General features: G+C 52.3%; 2 protein-coding genes across 2 annotated transcripts; one reads left to right on the top strand and one right to left on the bottom strand.

The window, feature by feature from the left end:
- Positions 1-73: 73 nt before the first annotated feature.
- Positions 74-6,313, bottom strand: DCTN5 (dynactin subunit 5). Its single transcript, XM_074841440.1, has 7 exons — positions 6,231-6,313; positions 6,008-6,076; positions 5,401-5,519; positions 4,841-4,952; positions 4,012-4,114; positions 3,199-3,290; positions 74-337 (listed from the first exon to the last, which is right to left on the bottom strand). Exons 1-7 carry the CDS (start codon positions 6,276-6,278, stop codon positions 317-319), a joined length of 564 nt encoding a protein of 187 aa, XP_074697541.1. The 5' UTR covers positions 6,279-6,313; the 3' UTR covers positions 74-316.
- Positions 6,238-16,724, top strand: PALB2 (partner and localizer of BRCA2). The gene is given in 15 exon segments (XM_074841438.1): positions 6,238-6,348; positions 6,350-6,538; positions 6,622-6,681; positions 6,792-6,873; positions 7,319-9,238; positions 9,866-10,174; positions 10,283-10,677; positions 11,300-11,383; positions 12,526-12,687; positions 13,182-13,267; positions 13,535-13,696; positions 13,857-13,973; positions 14,336-14,423; positions 15,448-15,596; positions 16,375-16,724. Coding segments are annotated over 15 exon segments (4,146 nt in total). The 3' UTR covers positions 16,607-16,724.
- Positions 16,725-16,869: the final 145 nt, after the last annotated feature.

The raw sequence follows: 16,869 nt of genomic DNA, 5'->3' as shown, positions 1-16,869 counted from the left end.
AAGATCCCTGGAAGGGGGGATTTCCCTCCCTGAGGGCCATGCTTCCCCATGCACCTGCGACGCAGCAAAGCCCTCCCTCGGAAGTCACGTTTTATTGCGCTGCGCTAGACTGAACGTTGCCATCAGAAACTCGTTAATTCCCCGGGGCTGTAGCAGCGCGCTGCAACCTACGGACACTCCGTCTTCCCAGAGCTGGCAGAGGCGAAGAGGTGAGCCCAGGTCAGAGGGATGCTTCAGAGGAGAGGAGGATAAAGTGGCCAAATCTAAGGAATGTTAACAGTGCTGGGTGTTTGAGATCTTCAGTGGCGACTTGGTTTTAGACCCTGGCAGAGGCCACCTTAACAGAGACAATAAAAGAGATTTTAATTAAGGGAGAAGGGTTGGCTCAGCCTGCTAGAAGGAAGAGTAGGCCAAGAAGGGCGTAACCGTGCAGTGACGTATCCCTCCGTGCGCTACATCCGTGCTGCTCGAGCAATCGTGGCAACGCATCACCCGGGCTCCTCCGGCCGCCCTCCCATCCCCGCTCCCAAACTCGCCCCCTTCCCTCGGCAGCCGCCTCTTCCCACCCCCCTCCCTCCCCAGCAGCTTGGCGCTGCCCAACCGCGGCCGTTATTCAAGCGATCCCGGTGAAACTACTATGTGGTGTTGAAACTTTGAAGTGACACCATGGCAACACAGCACACACAGCCCCCTCCTGACCAAATATGCGGCTTCTGCGCTTCAAGGGACAGCGGCCGGCAAGCTAACGGGGCAAAGCAGCGCTCGCGAGAGGCAGCGCAGAGCCCTAAGCACCCGACTGGCAGGAAACCTCATGAGAATCCCCAAACCCATCAGGCCTTGACAGGAGAGGCCTCCTATAGCCCCGCAAATGGCTTCTGCAAGGGCTAGTCGGATTGTGGACAGCAGGAACTAAACGTTTTTGGAAGCTGAAGTCAATTAGGAAGCTGCCTGTAGTATAAACGCAAGGAACACTTCATACTTTTTCACGTAGGTAGAAAAAGTGGCGAGGCTGAGCCTTTCGCAGGGACCCAGGCGAGATGGCAGGAAGAACACAGCTTCCTTCTGCGCTTGTCTCCACTCCCACTTCAGGAGGGCTCGAGGAATGCAGCTGCCATTGAACACTGAACATTTCTGGCCAGCACAGGACTAGGTGGTACAAGGGTCCCGCTGAATCCAGGCTTCTAGCAGAACACTTCACCCCTGCTGGAACCAGTCACCACCTCGCTGCCGCGGGCAGCTCCGCAGCACCAGCCTGGCTGCTGCAGCTTCAACACAGACTCAGCTTCTCGCCCCAGCTGTGCTTCCTGCCCTAAGCTGGCTCCTGCGCCTGCTCTTTTACAGAGTCATGCCAGCTACACCCAAAAGTGGGCCATTTCCAAGGGCTTGAAGCAATGCTACCGGAGCCACTGCTGTACCAGAGGTGTGCCTAACGATTCAGCGCTGAAGAGGATTTCACAGGCACCCTGGGGCTTTAGGATTCTTGCTTCAGCGTGAAGAAGAGAAGCGAAGACACTCTGGGTCAGAGCTGTTATAAAACAACAATGCTGGAATCATTCGTGGGTGCAAGTCATCAGCTCAGAGGCAGAAAGAAGAAGCTGTTTCACACTGTACTTCGCTTTTTTAATGCGCTGACACTGTAATAGTCAGTAAAGTCCTGTAATAGTCACAGACCAAGAGACTGCATGCTGCTCACGTGCCCAGGCACAGCAGAAACCTCACCCTAGTCTCAAGTTTGATTTGAAGAGTCACAACCTCGAGTCACTTGAACAACTGAAGATGCTTTAATTTATGTACAGTAAAAATACACACAAACCAGTCAGTGGCTTTACATTTGATTAACAGTAGTTACTACACACTTTAGTACTTGTAGGGCTGTTTGCTATTGAAGGTGTATCAGTACTTTGCATTACACAGAACAGCTGAAGGCTCCAGGGCCACTGATCCCACAGCCACACACCTACTACGTAACTAATACGCGTCCTGGCCCCCAGCTGCTACACTACAACATGCAGGAGCCCCAGATTTAAAAGCTAGAGAAGGACGATGCTAAGCTTTAATAACACAACCAGAGCAGGCAGATTCATTTTTGGCCAGTTGTCTGGTACCAAGTCAGGTACACACAAGCGTCAGCTGTCTCCAACTTCCACAGAGCTGCCCCCAGTGAAAACTATTCCTGCTCTATCACATGTCCAAAATGAAATGTTCGCTCTTCCCAAGAAGTCTGAATCTCCTTCTTAAGTTTTATAATGCAGAAAAGCACCAAAGAGCTTTCTGAAAATATATAAACTGGGTAATAAATGGGGACGATTGCAGCATTCTCTCACCCACCTCCGGTTTCTGCTTGTAACTACCCACTTTCTGCTGCACTGAGTTCTGTGAGCGACGTGGCAATCCCCTTCCAAAGCCCTTTGGCTCTCTAAGGCCTGCGGTGTTCAGGAAGCGGAACACGCCGAATGCTAACCCTGTGTGACGGGCGAGAGCACAGGACTGACGTCTGCTTCAAGAGCTCAAAGCTAAGAAGTGTCCTGTCAGGCGAGGCATAGAAAGACGGGTTTCAGTGTCAGCCAAAAGTCCTAAAGCCAGTCCCAGGATGATGAACACTACCCTGTCCCTACAGGAGTGTCTCAGTCACAGGGAGGAAAGGAAGAGGCCATCCACCCCAACACACAGGCCTGGGAACTGCAATTATTGTTCCAAAGGAAAGCACTGGGTCTACTGAACCAGTAACGGCCTGTAACATGCCCAACAGCCACACAGCACTTCCGCTGGGGGATGGAGATTGCTTCTAGCAAACATAAACCCGCTCGCCTTAGGGCAGGAACAGAACTGACGTGAAAGACAGGCTTAGGCTGCAGAGTATGTGCTGGCAACTCTGCCTTGTTCCCCGGCTGCAACGGGGAGATGCTGCCCAAAAGGGAATTGTATCAGGTTTCCTAGCTCCAGAACATTTAATGGCACAATTCAGACAACATGGAATGAATAACATTCAAATGAACATACAAAGTTTAAACAACATGACACAGCAGCTTTCACGAGGGACTGCTTGGCCGGACCGTTAGTGTGGAGGAACACTCGCAGAAGCGCTCAGGGCAGCGGAGGGACGTGCCCTGGTCTCTCTGACCAATATCCCTCTCCCCGCCCCCAGAATACTCCTGCGTGCCTTTACTGCTCTGAAACATGGTAAATAGGCTACTAGACCTGAGTGAGCGGCAAGAACTTCTGGTAATAGCTCTTCGTGACATCAATCATGAGTTCCTGGGTACATTCCGGGAGCTCCCCAGAGAAGAGTCCTGGAAGAAGAACAAGGATATGACCATTCTTGCAGGAGAAAGCAGAAATAAGCACGCATTCAACATTCAAAGCAGTGACTCTTGAATTGTAAGTAAATAGTAGTAGAACAGCAAAGGGCAATGCACCCCCTGGGACGGATGTCAGCCAGGCCGCTGCAGCCGCATCCCGCGACAGCTCCTGCTGTTCCCGTAAAAACCATCAGGAGATAAACCACAGAGTCTGCAATTTGTGCGACAAGATCTCCAGCACAGCCAGGTCCATCAGCAGGAACTAAACCTTCACATACCACAGTTTAACGTACCTACTTCCCTATTAACATACCAGTAACGAGCAAGCGGACCTCCTACAGAGCCTGAACCACTGAAATACCTGCAAAACCAGAAGCCACGGGAGGAGGAGGAGGAAGGAGCACTGCCTCTGCCAGAGCCTGGTGCCCGCTGGTTTCCAGCTCCCGAAAAGCTGTGGAACTTGCTGTACAGGATGGGCACAGCTGGCATCCCAGTAATGCTGTTCTGAGTAATCGTGTACCACCGACCTACCGTACACTGAAGCAGTGAGTTTCACAAGTTAAAATTGCTACTTTTCACTTCACCAAGTGCCCTACACCTTTATTTCTAGGCACTAAATGCTAACAGGCAACTTTGTCGAAGCAATCTCATTTTAAAAGAGGAATACCCACGTTATCCACACTCTGTGCCAGTAAAGTTAGAGGGAGCATACCTGGGCAGCCCGAGAAGACTGTGAAAGGTGGGACTACTGTTTCAGGAGGTAGTACTGTGTTGTCTAAGATTTTGCAGCAGTCTTTCAAAACGCATCTACGACCCTAAAACAGAGATTAGATAAAGTTTATACTTAAAACACGATATGCTTTTGCTTATACCGATAAGTTACCTGCTTAAGTTTAACTGCTCAAAACACATTCTGTATAAGGGATCACAGGAATAAATCCTTACCCTGACTGAACGCTCTTCCCAACAGAATTAACTTTCTTTTTTGAGGAAAAACATCCATTTGCTCTCAACTAACACGTGTACAGGCAGCTGCATATTAACACATGTCAGTGTGCAAATCGGAGGCTAAAACCCGAGTGATGCAGCAATGTACCAAGGCCTTCTCTAACTCAGCAGATGGCAATCTTGACTATTTTGTGTTATTTGCATACAAACACAATTCCACTCGTACTTCATGGAAAGGCTGCCTTCCCCTGACAGTCCCATTAGCCACAGGGATGGGTTTTCCAAACAGCGGTCAGCTGAATCCGCTATCCTCAGAAAAACAAGACTGAAAGCACCATTTTCTGTGGAGAAGGAACGGGAGGAGGAAGGAACAGCATGGAGTAAGTATGCTTGCTCCAGCCAGCTGGCGCAGACACCTCTCCACTCTTCACAGAATTGTCTAGGTTGGAAAAGACCTTGAAGATCATCCAGTCCAACCATCAACCCAACATTAACAGGTCCCAACTACACCATATCCCTCAGCGCTAAGTCGACCCTACAAAGCCTTAACAGTACTCAAGGGTTTAAAGAAAAGACTGAGAAAGGGCACTCACAATGACACAGTTCTTGCCTATGTGCACATAGGAGCCAATCTGGGCTGCATTGACAACACAGTCCTCTTCTATGAAGACGTGATCACCAATGTGGAGAGGGAAAAAGGCCACCCTGTGACAGGAGAGTTATTTGTTGAGGCGTACAACAGAATGTTAGACCCAAAATCACCCTGGGGAGTGTCCCGTCTCCAGCTGACTACCAGAGGTAGATCTGATGCTAAGGAAGACAGAACAGTAACTGGTCATTCTCATCTCTTTCTAAAGGATGGCACAAATTAGCAACAGGAAGACATTGTGAACAAACAGAGAACAAGTGAAACACGTTCTTCACTTCACTATTTTAATATATCCCAGCCTTTTCACATTATGGTCTGAGGGAACGCTAACCCTCAAGGCAAAGCTGAAAGTTTGAGGAAAGGGCAGGTTTAGAGGACATATTTCTGCAAATTACTGCAAAAGGAACACAGCCCTCTGCATACAGATCTCAGACGAGCTGATACATTTTATTTTAGCCATATAGATCTTAACTTCAATCTCCCTAAAGGAAGGGGACCTCTTACCCTTTACTAAACTTCTTGAAGGGAGGTCTAATGACACTGCGGCTTTTCACCACACAGTGTCGTCCAACCCGTACGTTTGCCAGGTCACCACGAATGATACAGTCGTTCATAACTATTGTCTGGAGAAGAAAAGAGAGATGAATGAGCTCCAATTTCCACCCGTGTTACCAGTTATTACACAGACTCATGCAGAGGTCAGGCCACTCCAGCACGATTACGGTACCTCACAGACGATTCTTTTAGTCAAAAGTGAAAACAAAGCAAACGCACAGGAGCCGGCAACCACCAGTTGTGCTCCCATCGTGCCAGCGAGCTGCGCAAAGTGAGCCGATACACAAAGCGAGGCTTAAGCACAAACAGAAATACGCCGTACTTCCATGTGTGAAAGCGCCACGATCTGCCCACATGCCGGGGAAGCTCCGTTTGTGTTCTCAGGGAGCAGAGCTCCGGTACCAGGGGGCCGACAGCGGCTGCCAGCGGACAGCAGAGCAGCGCGGGAGCTGCCGCGGTGGCGACAGGGCCCCTGCGCCTCGGCCGCGCTCCCCTCCCACTCCGCCGCGCTGTACCGGGGCGGGGGGACACCGCAGCCCGCCCCCCCGCTGCCTACCTTGCCGTTGAGAACGATGTTCTGGCTGCCGCACAGCACGGACTGCCGGCTCACCTTATTGCCGGACGCCTGAGGGGAGAAGGGCCGGGTCACTGCGGCCGCTCGGAGCCCCCGGCCGCCCCTCCCAGGCCCCGCCGCCTCCCGCGCCCCGCCGCCGCCACCACGCCCCAAAGAGCCCTACTCATCCCCCTCAACCGACCCCCCCTCCCCGGCCCCGCCGCACCGTCTCGATGTACTCGGACTTGTTGTAGAGCATCTCACTCAGCTCCATGGCGGCGTCGCCGCTTCCGCACAACCGCTCCCCGCTTCCGGTGCGTCACTTCCGTCCGCCGGACCTGCGCTTCCGCCGCGGGCGCAGCCAATGGCGGCCCGGTTGCCATGGCCACGCGCCGCCCGCGCGCCGTCCGCTTCCCGCGGGGGGCGGCCATGTTGGGGCCGGAGACCGTGGAGGAACCGGAGACCGTGGAGGAACCGGAGACCGTGGAGGAACCGGCGGCCGCGGGAGCCCTCAGCGGCGCCGAGAAGGAGAAGGTGCGGGGCTGGGTGGGACGGGGCGAGGCCTGTGGCGGCGGGCGTGGCGCGGCGGTGCCAGCCCGGTGCGTTGTGTCTTGCAGCTGAGGGAGAAGCTGGCGCTGCTGAGGAGGGAGTACAGCGAGACCGTCAGCCGGCTGCGGGTGAGCGGGCCGGGGACGGCGGCGGGGCGGGATGGGGGCTCGGTCCGGCCGCACGCGGGCGGAGGTACCGGGAGGCCGGTCCCAGCCCTCCGCCGGTGTTGTGTCCGCAGCGGGCGCGGCGAGCGGAGCGAGCCCGGAGCCACGGCCAGGGCACGGCGGCGGAAGGAGACCGGCGGGAGCGGAGCCCCCCAGGTAGGAGGTGGAAAGGCGGCCTCTCGCTTCGGGGCGGGTCGGCCGGAGTGCCCGGAGGGCCCCGCCAGCTGCCGTGGGCTTCCCCTTGTCCTCCCCCGGCGGCGGTCCGGACGCCCGGTCCATGATCGCCTCCTGTGCCCCCGCGGCCCGTCCTGCCCGGGGGGGACAGAGCAACTCTCGGCTGAGCACCCGGCTCCGCTGTCCCCTCTGCAGCTGCTGCCACAGCCGCTGCCCCCCGTACCCCCACCCGGCCTTTCCAGTGCTGCCGAGTCGCCTGCAGTAACACTCTCCTTTCCTCCTCCCCAGGTCTGCAGCACGCTCTCATCCCCACTGTAAAATCCCCCTCTTTCGCTTCTAACAAAACCCTCTAGTTTTACTGTGTGATGTTTTTCTTGGACAGGACTTTGCTGGGAGTATTTTACACGTGTAACTTTCTTTCCCACAGCTTCTATAGATAACATATCTCCTAGTGCTGACAAACATGAAACCTCTCAGCTACAGACTAAAACCTGCTCTGATCTTGACACAGAGAAGAAAACATCTGTCCTATTTAAACACATTCCCGAATTCTCCAATAATGAGGTTAGCCTGCAGGACAGCTCACAGGTGGAAGGCGTACAGGCTAGCCAGGAAGACCTGTGCTCTGGAATCGTTAGGCCTCCCCCTGAGGAGAAAAAACCCCAAACCTCCAGCTTGATGAAGCTGAGGAGACGGACGAAGGCTCTGGCATTGGAGCAAAGGGAATCAGTGTGCGATGTGCGTCTAATCAACGCTGATGAGATGGCGAAAAATCAAACTGCCAGGACAGAGGAACTGCGGTCACCAGTCTTCAGGCGAAGCTGTCTCTCTGACACTGGGGAAAACGCTCAAAGAGAATCCAGGCCAGCACTTGTGCAGGGAGAAGAAAAGGGTTTCCCTCCTCCCGGTGCGACATTAGGAGTTGTACAAGACGTGCTTGAAGCCAGTGTCCCTCCAGGAGCGCCTGGGCTGTTCCCGTGTGTGCTGAGGGGCAGCAGCCACGTCTGGCAGCCTGAGTCCCCAAGTGCTGTGGCCACATCCGATGGCCGTGAGCCTGCATGGCCGTGCCCAGAGAACAGTGACTCACTTTTACTTGACACCAGTGGTGATGGAGGAAAAGAATCCTCCAGTGTAATAAAACAAACGGACAGTGAAAGCATGTGTGAAGATCAGGGAGAGTTACACGGGCTCTTGGATTTAATGTCAGAAAATGAAGTATTGCCTGCTGATGGAAATAACACTATAACGAACGACAGCAAAAGCCATGAAGGAAACCGTAGTGACACCAATGACTTAAATCCCTTTCCTACAGATCTTGCTCCGGGCAATGTTGAAGAACTGTTGGAGAATCAACAGCTTGAAATTCAGTCAAGGCTTCCTCACCCAGAAGAGGTGACAGCTCCTGACAGTGCACTGAACTCTTGCACGGTGGTTGAAGGGCTTCTCTTTCCAGTTGAGTACTACGTCAGGACAACTCGCCGTATGTCTAACTGCCAGAGGAAAGTGGACCTAGACGCTGTAATTCTCAGCCAGCTGGGCAGAAGCAAGAAAGGTCAGCGAAGTAAGTGCAAGCAGAAAGATGCAAATTCAGATTGGCCGTCCCAGGAAAGAGTTGAAAATGATTTGGAGTCGGAGATCGTGCTGTTCCCTTTTCTTGGGGCAGAAAATGATCCAGCAAGTTCAAGCAGTCCTCAGAAATCTCTTCCTGTGTCCAGTGGTAGCAGCACTTCACTTGGATCGAGTTCTCAAAACAGTGTCACTAGCACAAAGCGAGATCAGAGACAATCACAGAGGAAACAAAAGGGAAGAAGAAAGTCTGCTTGCACACCCCCTGTGCTTCAAGGGTCACAGGAGCTTATAGAGAGCTTGGATCTCATAACACCGAGGGGAAGTGGTCGTCTGCTGTCAAATGAGTGTCAGAGTGCAAAGCAAAACTGCGAGGCTAATCTTGAAAAATCACCTTCAGATGAGAGAAGGTTGTCTGCTGCTGCAGCTCTTGGGTCTGGAGAGACAGAAGTGACTGGTGCTGTGCAGCCAGTGAGCGCTGATCCTCCTCCTGGAGAAAGCCAAGTGCTTGGCAAATGCTGTAAGACTCTGTCAGAACAGGTTCAAAATCCACTTCAGAGCAGCAAATCTCTGAACCCCGGGAATGAAACTTTTGCCAGCCACATAGGAGATCTGGAAGCCAACTTAAGTGTGAGTCAGGTGGATAAACAGCCAGTGGAGCATGTGAAGAACCAGCACGTGCGTGGACCCTACAGGGCTGAGCAGCTCCTCGTGCTTGACGTCCCCCTGCGCCGCTCCCTGCGTTCCTCTGCGAGGCAGCGAGCCAGCTGTGCCTCAAAAGGTACTTTGCTCCCTAAAACTGAGCACAGCCCTGAAGCGTCCCGGTGAGCGCACCCGCTGCTCTTCGCGCCCGGCCGTGGTTTTTTATTCAAGAAAATCTGGTGTGGGTTAACTATTATTTTTTTTAAATAAGAGAGATTTTTTTAAAATTTAGATCATGGTGGTGCCCACATTCCTTGAACAATTCCAGAGACTTCTGCTTCAGCACAGTGACGGGGGGCGAACAGCAGTGCGTGGAACAGGAGCAGGGCTGGGAACTCCTTGAGCTGCCTTTGCTGCGGAGCCAATGTTGTGCACACTGGACCTGATTTTCCAGCAAATGGGTGTACATCTGTTTCTCCAACTAAGTCTGCATATTAATGATTTTTTTTTAAGTGCTGACAAGTGTGAAACACAAAGAGTAGTATTACAGCCTGAGGGTCTGTGAGTATTGTGAATATTTTATCCCAAAAAACTGGGATAAAACCAAACCAAACAAAGTGACTGAGCACTTGGTCAGTTCTGGCAGTCTTTGGCAGCGGCATTTTAGTTGAAGGTTTGATGCAGAGCGATTGCAGAGTGTAATGTCTTGCTGGTTACTTTATGATGTGATGTTCTCTCTTGTGTTCTTGTGTTTTTCTTTGTCTAGATGACAGCAGAAGAGCATGTAGCTCTCCAGAGAGTTCAGAGGGTCCTGCTTCTCTTGGCCTCCCTGCGGAGGACCCCGATACTTGCAGCTCTCTCTTCTCCTTCCGCAGTCTCCAGGGGCTGGCCTCCAGACTGGGTATCAGAGACTTCCACTTGCCGGATGAGGAATTTGGACTACTAAAACTTGAGAAATTAGAATCTTCCCCTGTGAATGACTTGGAGGTTTTTGTTCCGAGTGTGTTTGGAGATGGTGTGGCTGCAGAAGACATGCAGGATGCACAAATGAATCCAGAAGAAAAAAGTATCAAAAGTAATTTGATTTTGCCTTTCAAAAATGGATTGCCCAAGTTACCTCACATGGACAGCCCAGCTTCCAAGAAGGAACTTTCCACCCATGAATTGCTATTTACTCCCACAGGGACCGTCTTAGCTGGTGCTCCCATGCAGCCTGAGTCTCAGATTTTCTCATCTGCTTTCCCTGTCGTGGGTGCAACCCCAGCTGTCTCACCCTCAGCATGCAGCCAGGTCTTCCCCGAGACACCTTCTGTCCCTGCCTCGCAGGCGAGCCTGCGTTCCCCCGAAGGAGCATCTGCCCAGGCCGTGGCTGCTGGGGAGTGTGAAGGCTCTGCCACTCCGCTGCGCTTGAACAGCCGTGGCGCCGGATCTGCTGGAAAAGAGGAGGAACAAGGTACAGCGTTTCCTTTAGAAGCTGAAGCAGGTCCTGATAATAAAGCTGGTGAGGCTGTGGACGTGGAGAAGCATCAGCAGTCAGAGAGCAAACAGCAAAGATCCTGCAGAGCTGCTCCCGAGCAGGTAATGATCAGCCTCTTTGCCAAGGGTACTGTGCCAGTGGGTTTCTGGGCGAATCCCTTTCCCAGAGTCTCACCTGACATCAGACCAAAGACCCCTTTGCATCCTCGCCCTGCGTGCGGTCTTTTAGCCAACATAGTAAATGTTTGCTTTTCATCTGTTGCCTATGCTCTTTTGACCTCAAGAGCAAATTCTTTAAAATGCTGCTTGATGGAACTGGAGATGGGGGTTTCAGTGCTTGTTGCAGGCTGCGTGTCTGAAACGTCTACAGGAACAAAATGGTTCTGGTGCCCACATAGTGTTGGTCTGCCTTTAGGAAAATTTTCAGCTGGGATTTGGTAAAGGAGATTAAAGAGCCGGCGTGCGGGATGGGTACTGAGACAATTACTTGTCTCTGAAGGCTGAGATGCAAAGTGATGGTAAAAGGCAATTTTCAGGTGAAACCAGGAAATAACCTGTCTGGGATCTATTGTTCTTCAAAGACTTGCAAGTACAAAAAGAGATGCTTCCGCCATAGCTGTCCAACAGCTGCATGCAGAGTGAATTCACGCTTCTGCCTCATTCTTGCAGGTGCTGAATGTAATTTCAGAGTTGAATTATCCTCATTCTTTACTTGTTTTTGCAGAAAAAAGATGTAATGGAACAGTTGACTCCGGTACTGCTTGATGACCTGCGAGAAGAGAGCTTGCAGCTTGTCTCAAAGCTAAAGGTGGGATGACATCAGATCACTGTTTACTGAGTCGATAGCAGCTCTTTAATACCAAGTTTAACAGAAATGCAGAATGGCTAGTTGAACAAGATAGATGGCTGTCTAATTTGATCAGTTCTGTGTTCACTTGTGGTAAAGCATGCTGAAAGGTTAGATTGCTGTATGTGTCCTTTTGACTGATAAAGGATTTCAGTGTTTGTTTCTGAATAATGAATGTCTAAACACATGCAAATGCCTTAACAAACAGAACTGCTGCATTTTTCTTCAGCCTGGGTGGAATGATCTCAGCCCTTGTACCCCTGTTGCCTGCCCTGTGGCTCCCGTGGCCTCCTGTCACCATTTCAGGCACTTACTAACCCAGTAACGAACAGATTTTGTGGGGGACTACAGCGCTGCCAAATGCACGTGTTGATGTTCACATCCTTCTGGAACAGAGCCTCGGTTGCACGTGCCGTGGCGAAGGCAAATCTCGCCCGGGGCTGTTTGCACAGCGGAGCCGTGGGCTCTTCTTCCCGCGGCCGTGTCCCCTCGGTGTCCTCTGTCTTGCAGCAGGTAGAGAAGGGTTGGCAAGTGAGGAAGCCACATCTGTGGCCAAGCCCACTGAACTTGCCAGGGGCTGGGGCACCTCTAGCTTCTCCAAACCCACGTGCAAAGTTTTGCTCCAGGAGCAAGCTGGGGGGTAGCATAACCAGCCAACAATAACATGGCTGAAGGTGAAAACTTTTTTTCAAGGGGGAAGAGAAGCCCTTGCTTTGCAGTTTTAAACTTGGTCTGTGCTACCGCCAGTCCCATCTCCCGTTTGTGCAGTGAGGGAAGCAAGTGCCTGGGTGGCACTCAGGCTTTGCTGTGGCTGTGCCATGGCACCCTCAGTCCTGTCCCAGCTCTGGGCTCTGCCAGGTCCCCATCGTTTCAAACAACAAGTGATTTTTGTGAAGTGAGCCAATATCTTTGCTGCTCTGAGGGTGAAACCCACCTGCCTTGTTTTCCTTGGTGCCTTACTGGCACTTTACTCATAAGCCTGAAGTTTTAGCCTCAAATTCTCATCACGCTGAATGCCAAGCATTTTTCTCAGGCTGAACCTCCAGCTGGGTTAGATAACCATGTCTATTGGAAGAAAACCAGTGCCATTTTGTTTTGGACAGGATTGTTCAAGTTCCTGCGCCGTGGATGTGAGCGCGGTGTGGTGGGAAGCAGCTGGCTGCAGGGAGCTGTGTGTGGTGACTGCCTCTGAGAGTTCTGTCTCCCTGTGGAAGCCTCTGCCGGCCGCCCGCTGGGGAAGGGTCTATACGTGGCTGTTTGGAGAGGTATGAACACAATCCTTATGTCTAGAATTGAGGGCAACTTCCTTGTCCTGTGTGTTAGTCCCCAAGATACAAGGAGCTTGCAGTCTGGGGCCCAAGGTGAGTTCTTTAGGTGGCATAAATTCTTCGTTCTGCCAGGCCACAGAGGAGAAGGACTTGCACTGCTGATGGAGAAGGCCAGCAGCTCGTGTGGTCGCGTGTTATCTGCTGGAATTCGATGCTTCATCTGCTGAATGGTGGCTGCACTGCAGCCACTGGCTTGTGCTCTTTCCCTTACGCTTCCTGGAGACAGTCTGGTCTCTTACATCAACAGGGATTGATTGATGTATTACGTGAACAGTCAACAGAGAGTTCAGCTGTTAATCTAAGTGTGCTTCCTCAGAGGGATCTGAAAATCAGTTCTGCTGAATGTCATTTTGCTTGAAACACTCTAGAAAATAGGAATAAAGTCAAAGGGACATTGTGGGTGACACTGAATTCTTGTTTTGCTGTCCTAGATTCCTGTGATACAGATTGTTCCTCTGCCGGACACCTGTAATCTCGTGTGCATAGCATTGGGAGATCTGGAGATTGGAGAAATAAGGTGGTGTATTTATGTCTTACTAGTGCTTTGCACCCTACACAGCTCCTCTTGTGTAGGGGTTGAAATTACCTCTTACTAATGTGGCACTTTCTCAGTTGCTTTAACAGTTGGAAAATATGGAAGGGATTTCTAAAAATCGACTATAAAGACTTGCTTATTCGCCCCTGGAGGTGGCAGACTGTTTAAACATACGCTTATTTTTATATGTGGTGGCATGTATGAGTTATGCTTCCTTCTGTCATTAGGCATACTTTTCTCTTAATTTAGGCTCTTGCTTTATTCTTCTGAGAATGACTCATTCAAGCAGTCACTATTGAAAACTGGAAATATAAAAGCTGTCCTCGGCCTAAAGGGCAGGAGGCTGGTCAGCAGCAGCAGGACCGTGCAAGAGCAGCAAGTGGAAATAGTGTCGCTTTCAGAGGCAGGAAGGTGAGTCCGGTGGGTTTGGGGTGGTCTCAGTGTGGCAGCTGGAAGAAAAGGAAGGAAACATCTCCGATGTGGAGAAGTGTTCCTCTTCTTTATGGAGATGTGTGGAGTGCAGAACACATTATTCTGACTGCCTTTTCTCACTCGCTCATCTGCTGCTCAGGAGCAAGGACGGACAGACTTTGATGCCCCCCGAAGAAACTGTTCTAGCTTTTGCTGAAGTGGAAGGAATGCGAGACGCCCTGGTTGGCACCACTGCAGTGAACAGCGTTGTGGTTTGGTCAGTGTTTCCTTGCAGGGAAATGGTTTAGCTTGCAGGTGTGCGTGGGGCAACAGCCAGCCGCAGGCGTTACCCGGGGGTGTTGGCTGGCAGCTGGTTTGCCTGTGAAATGGTGATTGTCTGAGGGGCTGCAGCCTGGCAGTTACCCTCTGGCCAGGCGGGTAGATGGGGAATGAACCGCGTGCTCCGATTCCACTCGCTTTGCGATGTATTTGTTACACCTCCTCCTGCGGCCTCTTGCCTTAATTTGGTTTATGCAGAACCAAAACTGCCCCTGTCTTGCATAGTGGCGTAACTGTGATTAAAAAATAACAGGTAGAGGATGGAAATGCAGTCAGAACTTGTATTTTCACCCGCTGCAGGAATCTGAAAACAGGCCAGCTCCTGAGGAAAATGCACATTGGTTATTCCTACCCAGCTTCCATCTGCCATCGAGCATATTCTGACGCTGTACGTACGTGAAGCTTGGCCCACAGTTTGTGTGTGGACTGCACCGACTGTGGTGGGGACTTACAGGGTTAGAGTTTCTAGAGTGGATTGAAATACCAGCTCTGTTTAGATACACTGAAGGTATTTCAAAGGCAGATAGGATAACCAGGAGAAATAAGCCACACTGGCTACCTCGAATTCTTGACTTTCTGCGGCGTATTAATAAAAACAAGAGCGCCCTGCATCGAAGTGTAGTCCAGAGCAGCAGCTCTTGCACGTGGGAAGCAGAAGTTCTGCTGCCCAGGGCTGGGCCTTGGCGAGTCCTGTCTCGCACGTGGGTGGGTGCCAGCGTGGTGCCAGCCCCTGCCCTTGCCGGAGAACCGACGTGCCGTGGTTGTTATTTCCATACACCCCCAGCATATCAACTGTTTAAAACCAAGGTTCATACGAATGATTCTTTCCCACTTGCTTTCACCTGTACTGTGATTCCCAATGGATTTTTGTAGTTTATCAAGGATTTGGTTGTTTTCAGTGAGCATTTAACCTTTCGGGACAAGGATGGCTTGTCTGCTAACGATGGCTTGAGTCAGGCTTTTGGAGACTTCCTCAGAAGGTCTATCCCAGCGTATTTCATGCTGGCCTGTGGCTGTTCTGAGAGCTGCTTTTTTCAGCTGTCCTGGTTTACATGGAATTCCTGTTAAATTTATAAACTCCTAGGGATTAAAATGAGGCCCAGAAATTTTACTTTAAATGTCACCTCATCCTACAAGTTTAGCTTTTCCAGACAGATAAGTGCATAAATCCATTGTGTCACTGAGCTGTTATTCCGCTGTATTGCATCAGCCCTTATCAGTCAGCAGCTGCTTTGGGTTTTATCTAATTTGATAAGGAAAGTAAACTGTTTCTATCTTGCTCAGTAAAGATAATGCATCACTGCCCATGGCTTTGATTATAGGGAGAATGTACCAATTAATTTTTGGAAAATTCTTTGGGTTATTTCCCCTCTTGCTGTTGTTTTTAGTGATGTCTTTCTCCTGTGTATCAGGGCCTTCTGTTTGTTGTTTTAAGTCATCCACATGCCAAAGAGAGCGAGTCCTGCGGAAACGCCGCGTTCCGTGTGATAGCATTCAACCCCAAAACAGCCAGGAGCGCGGCGGTGACGTTCTCCTCCCTCCCGCCCGGGCATGCTGGAAGGCAAGTACCTCGGGGACCGCGAGCCGGCTTCGTGATTTTGGGGTGCTTTTGGGGGAGAATCACTCAACGAGCCGAGTAGCGCTGCTGGCACAGGTCCCTTTGCCATCTCGCCGGTGATAAGGGGCCGCATCCGTCCCTGCTGCTCGTCCCGTGCGCGGGGCGAGGCTGTCGGCCGTTTCCTGCCCGCTTCCCGCGCCCGTCTGCGCGCTGACCTCTGAGCTGCCGGCGTGGCCGCGCGGCGAGGGCCTCCCTCATCCTCTGCGCGGGGACGCGCTCGTCTGCCTCCCCCCCCAAAGCTCTTGCGGAAATGCTGTGTCCGGGCTCATCAACCCCCCAGGCGAAACCCCGGAGAAAGCGTCTGCGGATGGGGCGGTCAGAGCCTTTGTGCTGTCGGAGCTCTTCGCTGGGTTTGTTTATGTCAAGCAGCTGTTGCAGGCGGGTGACCTTTTCCTTCCTCTGTCTTGCATTTTGAAGACTAAGCTGTTCAGGCTCGGTCTCGCAGTGCACTCGCGTAAGAAACGTGACAGATGTGCACAAGTATGGGCGGATTGAGATCTTGTCCTCCTGAACAATTTCCAAGTATGTCCTGAGGCTGCGGAAGGATTGTCTTGACATCCTTTGTTCTCAGGTGCCCTGAGAATACAACATAATGTAGCCTGGCTTCCTACAGCTGCCTTAAATTATTAATTCTGTACATGAACAACTCATTTAAAAAATGATGCGATCCTGTTTTCACGAACAACCGGCAGCGCCGTGACCCCTCTGTGTACGACCGTAGGTACCTGGAGGGTGACGTGAAGGACGCCTCAGCCGCGGCCGTGCTGACGTCGGGAGCCATCGCGGTGTGGGACCTGCTGCTGGGGTGCTGCGTGGCCCTGCTGCCCCCAGACCCGGCGGGCACCTGGGCGCTGGCCCGCTGGGCCACCACCACGGCCTGCCTGCTGGCCGGGCAGCGGGACGGCACTGTCTGCCTGTACCGGTACCGGCAGCCCCAGCCAGGAGCGGCTTGACGGAGGAATGGGGGGCGAGGGCCCGCAGCACTGGCCACCGCCTCGGGGCTGCCGGTCCCGGGGGGCGTGGGCCGGGCACTGGGGGTGTGCAGTGTCATTAAACCTCTTGGCTTTGGAACGACTCTGTGCCTGCTGCCGCGCCGTGCCCTGCCCGGGGCTCCGGGGGATCTAGCGCGGGCTCTACCGGGGCCTTCCCGGGACTGGGGGGCTGCCTGGGGGCTCTGCGGGAGCGGCCTGGCCTCCGGCCGCCAGGGGTCGCTGCC

The sequence above is a fragment of the Strix aluco genome, chromosome 15 (assembly GCF_031877795.1).
Source record: "Strix aluco isolate bStrAlu1 chromosome 15, bStrAlu1.hap1, whole genome shotgun sequence".
Classification (NCBI taxonomy): domain Eukaryota; kingdom Metazoa; phylum Chordata; class Aves; order Strigiformes; family Strigidae; genus Strix; species Strix aluco.
Note: the sequence above shows the minus strand (reverse complement) of the source record. Positions and strands in the feature narration are given on the sequence as shown.

Excerpts from the sequence above, each read along its gene's own strand:
- DCTN5 (XM_074841440.1), bottom strand. The coding sequence starts at position 6,278 with ATGGAGCTGAGTGAGATGCTCTACAACAAGTCCGAGTACATCGAGACG. Across the intron at positions 4,953-5,400 it reads TTCAAGAAGTTTAGTAAAGG|GGTGGCCTTTTTCCCTCTCC; the intron begins GTAAGAGGTCCC and ends CTCCTGTCACAG. Across the intron at positions 3,291-4,011 it reads AGTCTTCTCGGGCTGCCCAG|GACTCTTCTCTGGGGAGCTC; the intron begins GTATGCTCCCTC and ends TTCTTCTTCCAG.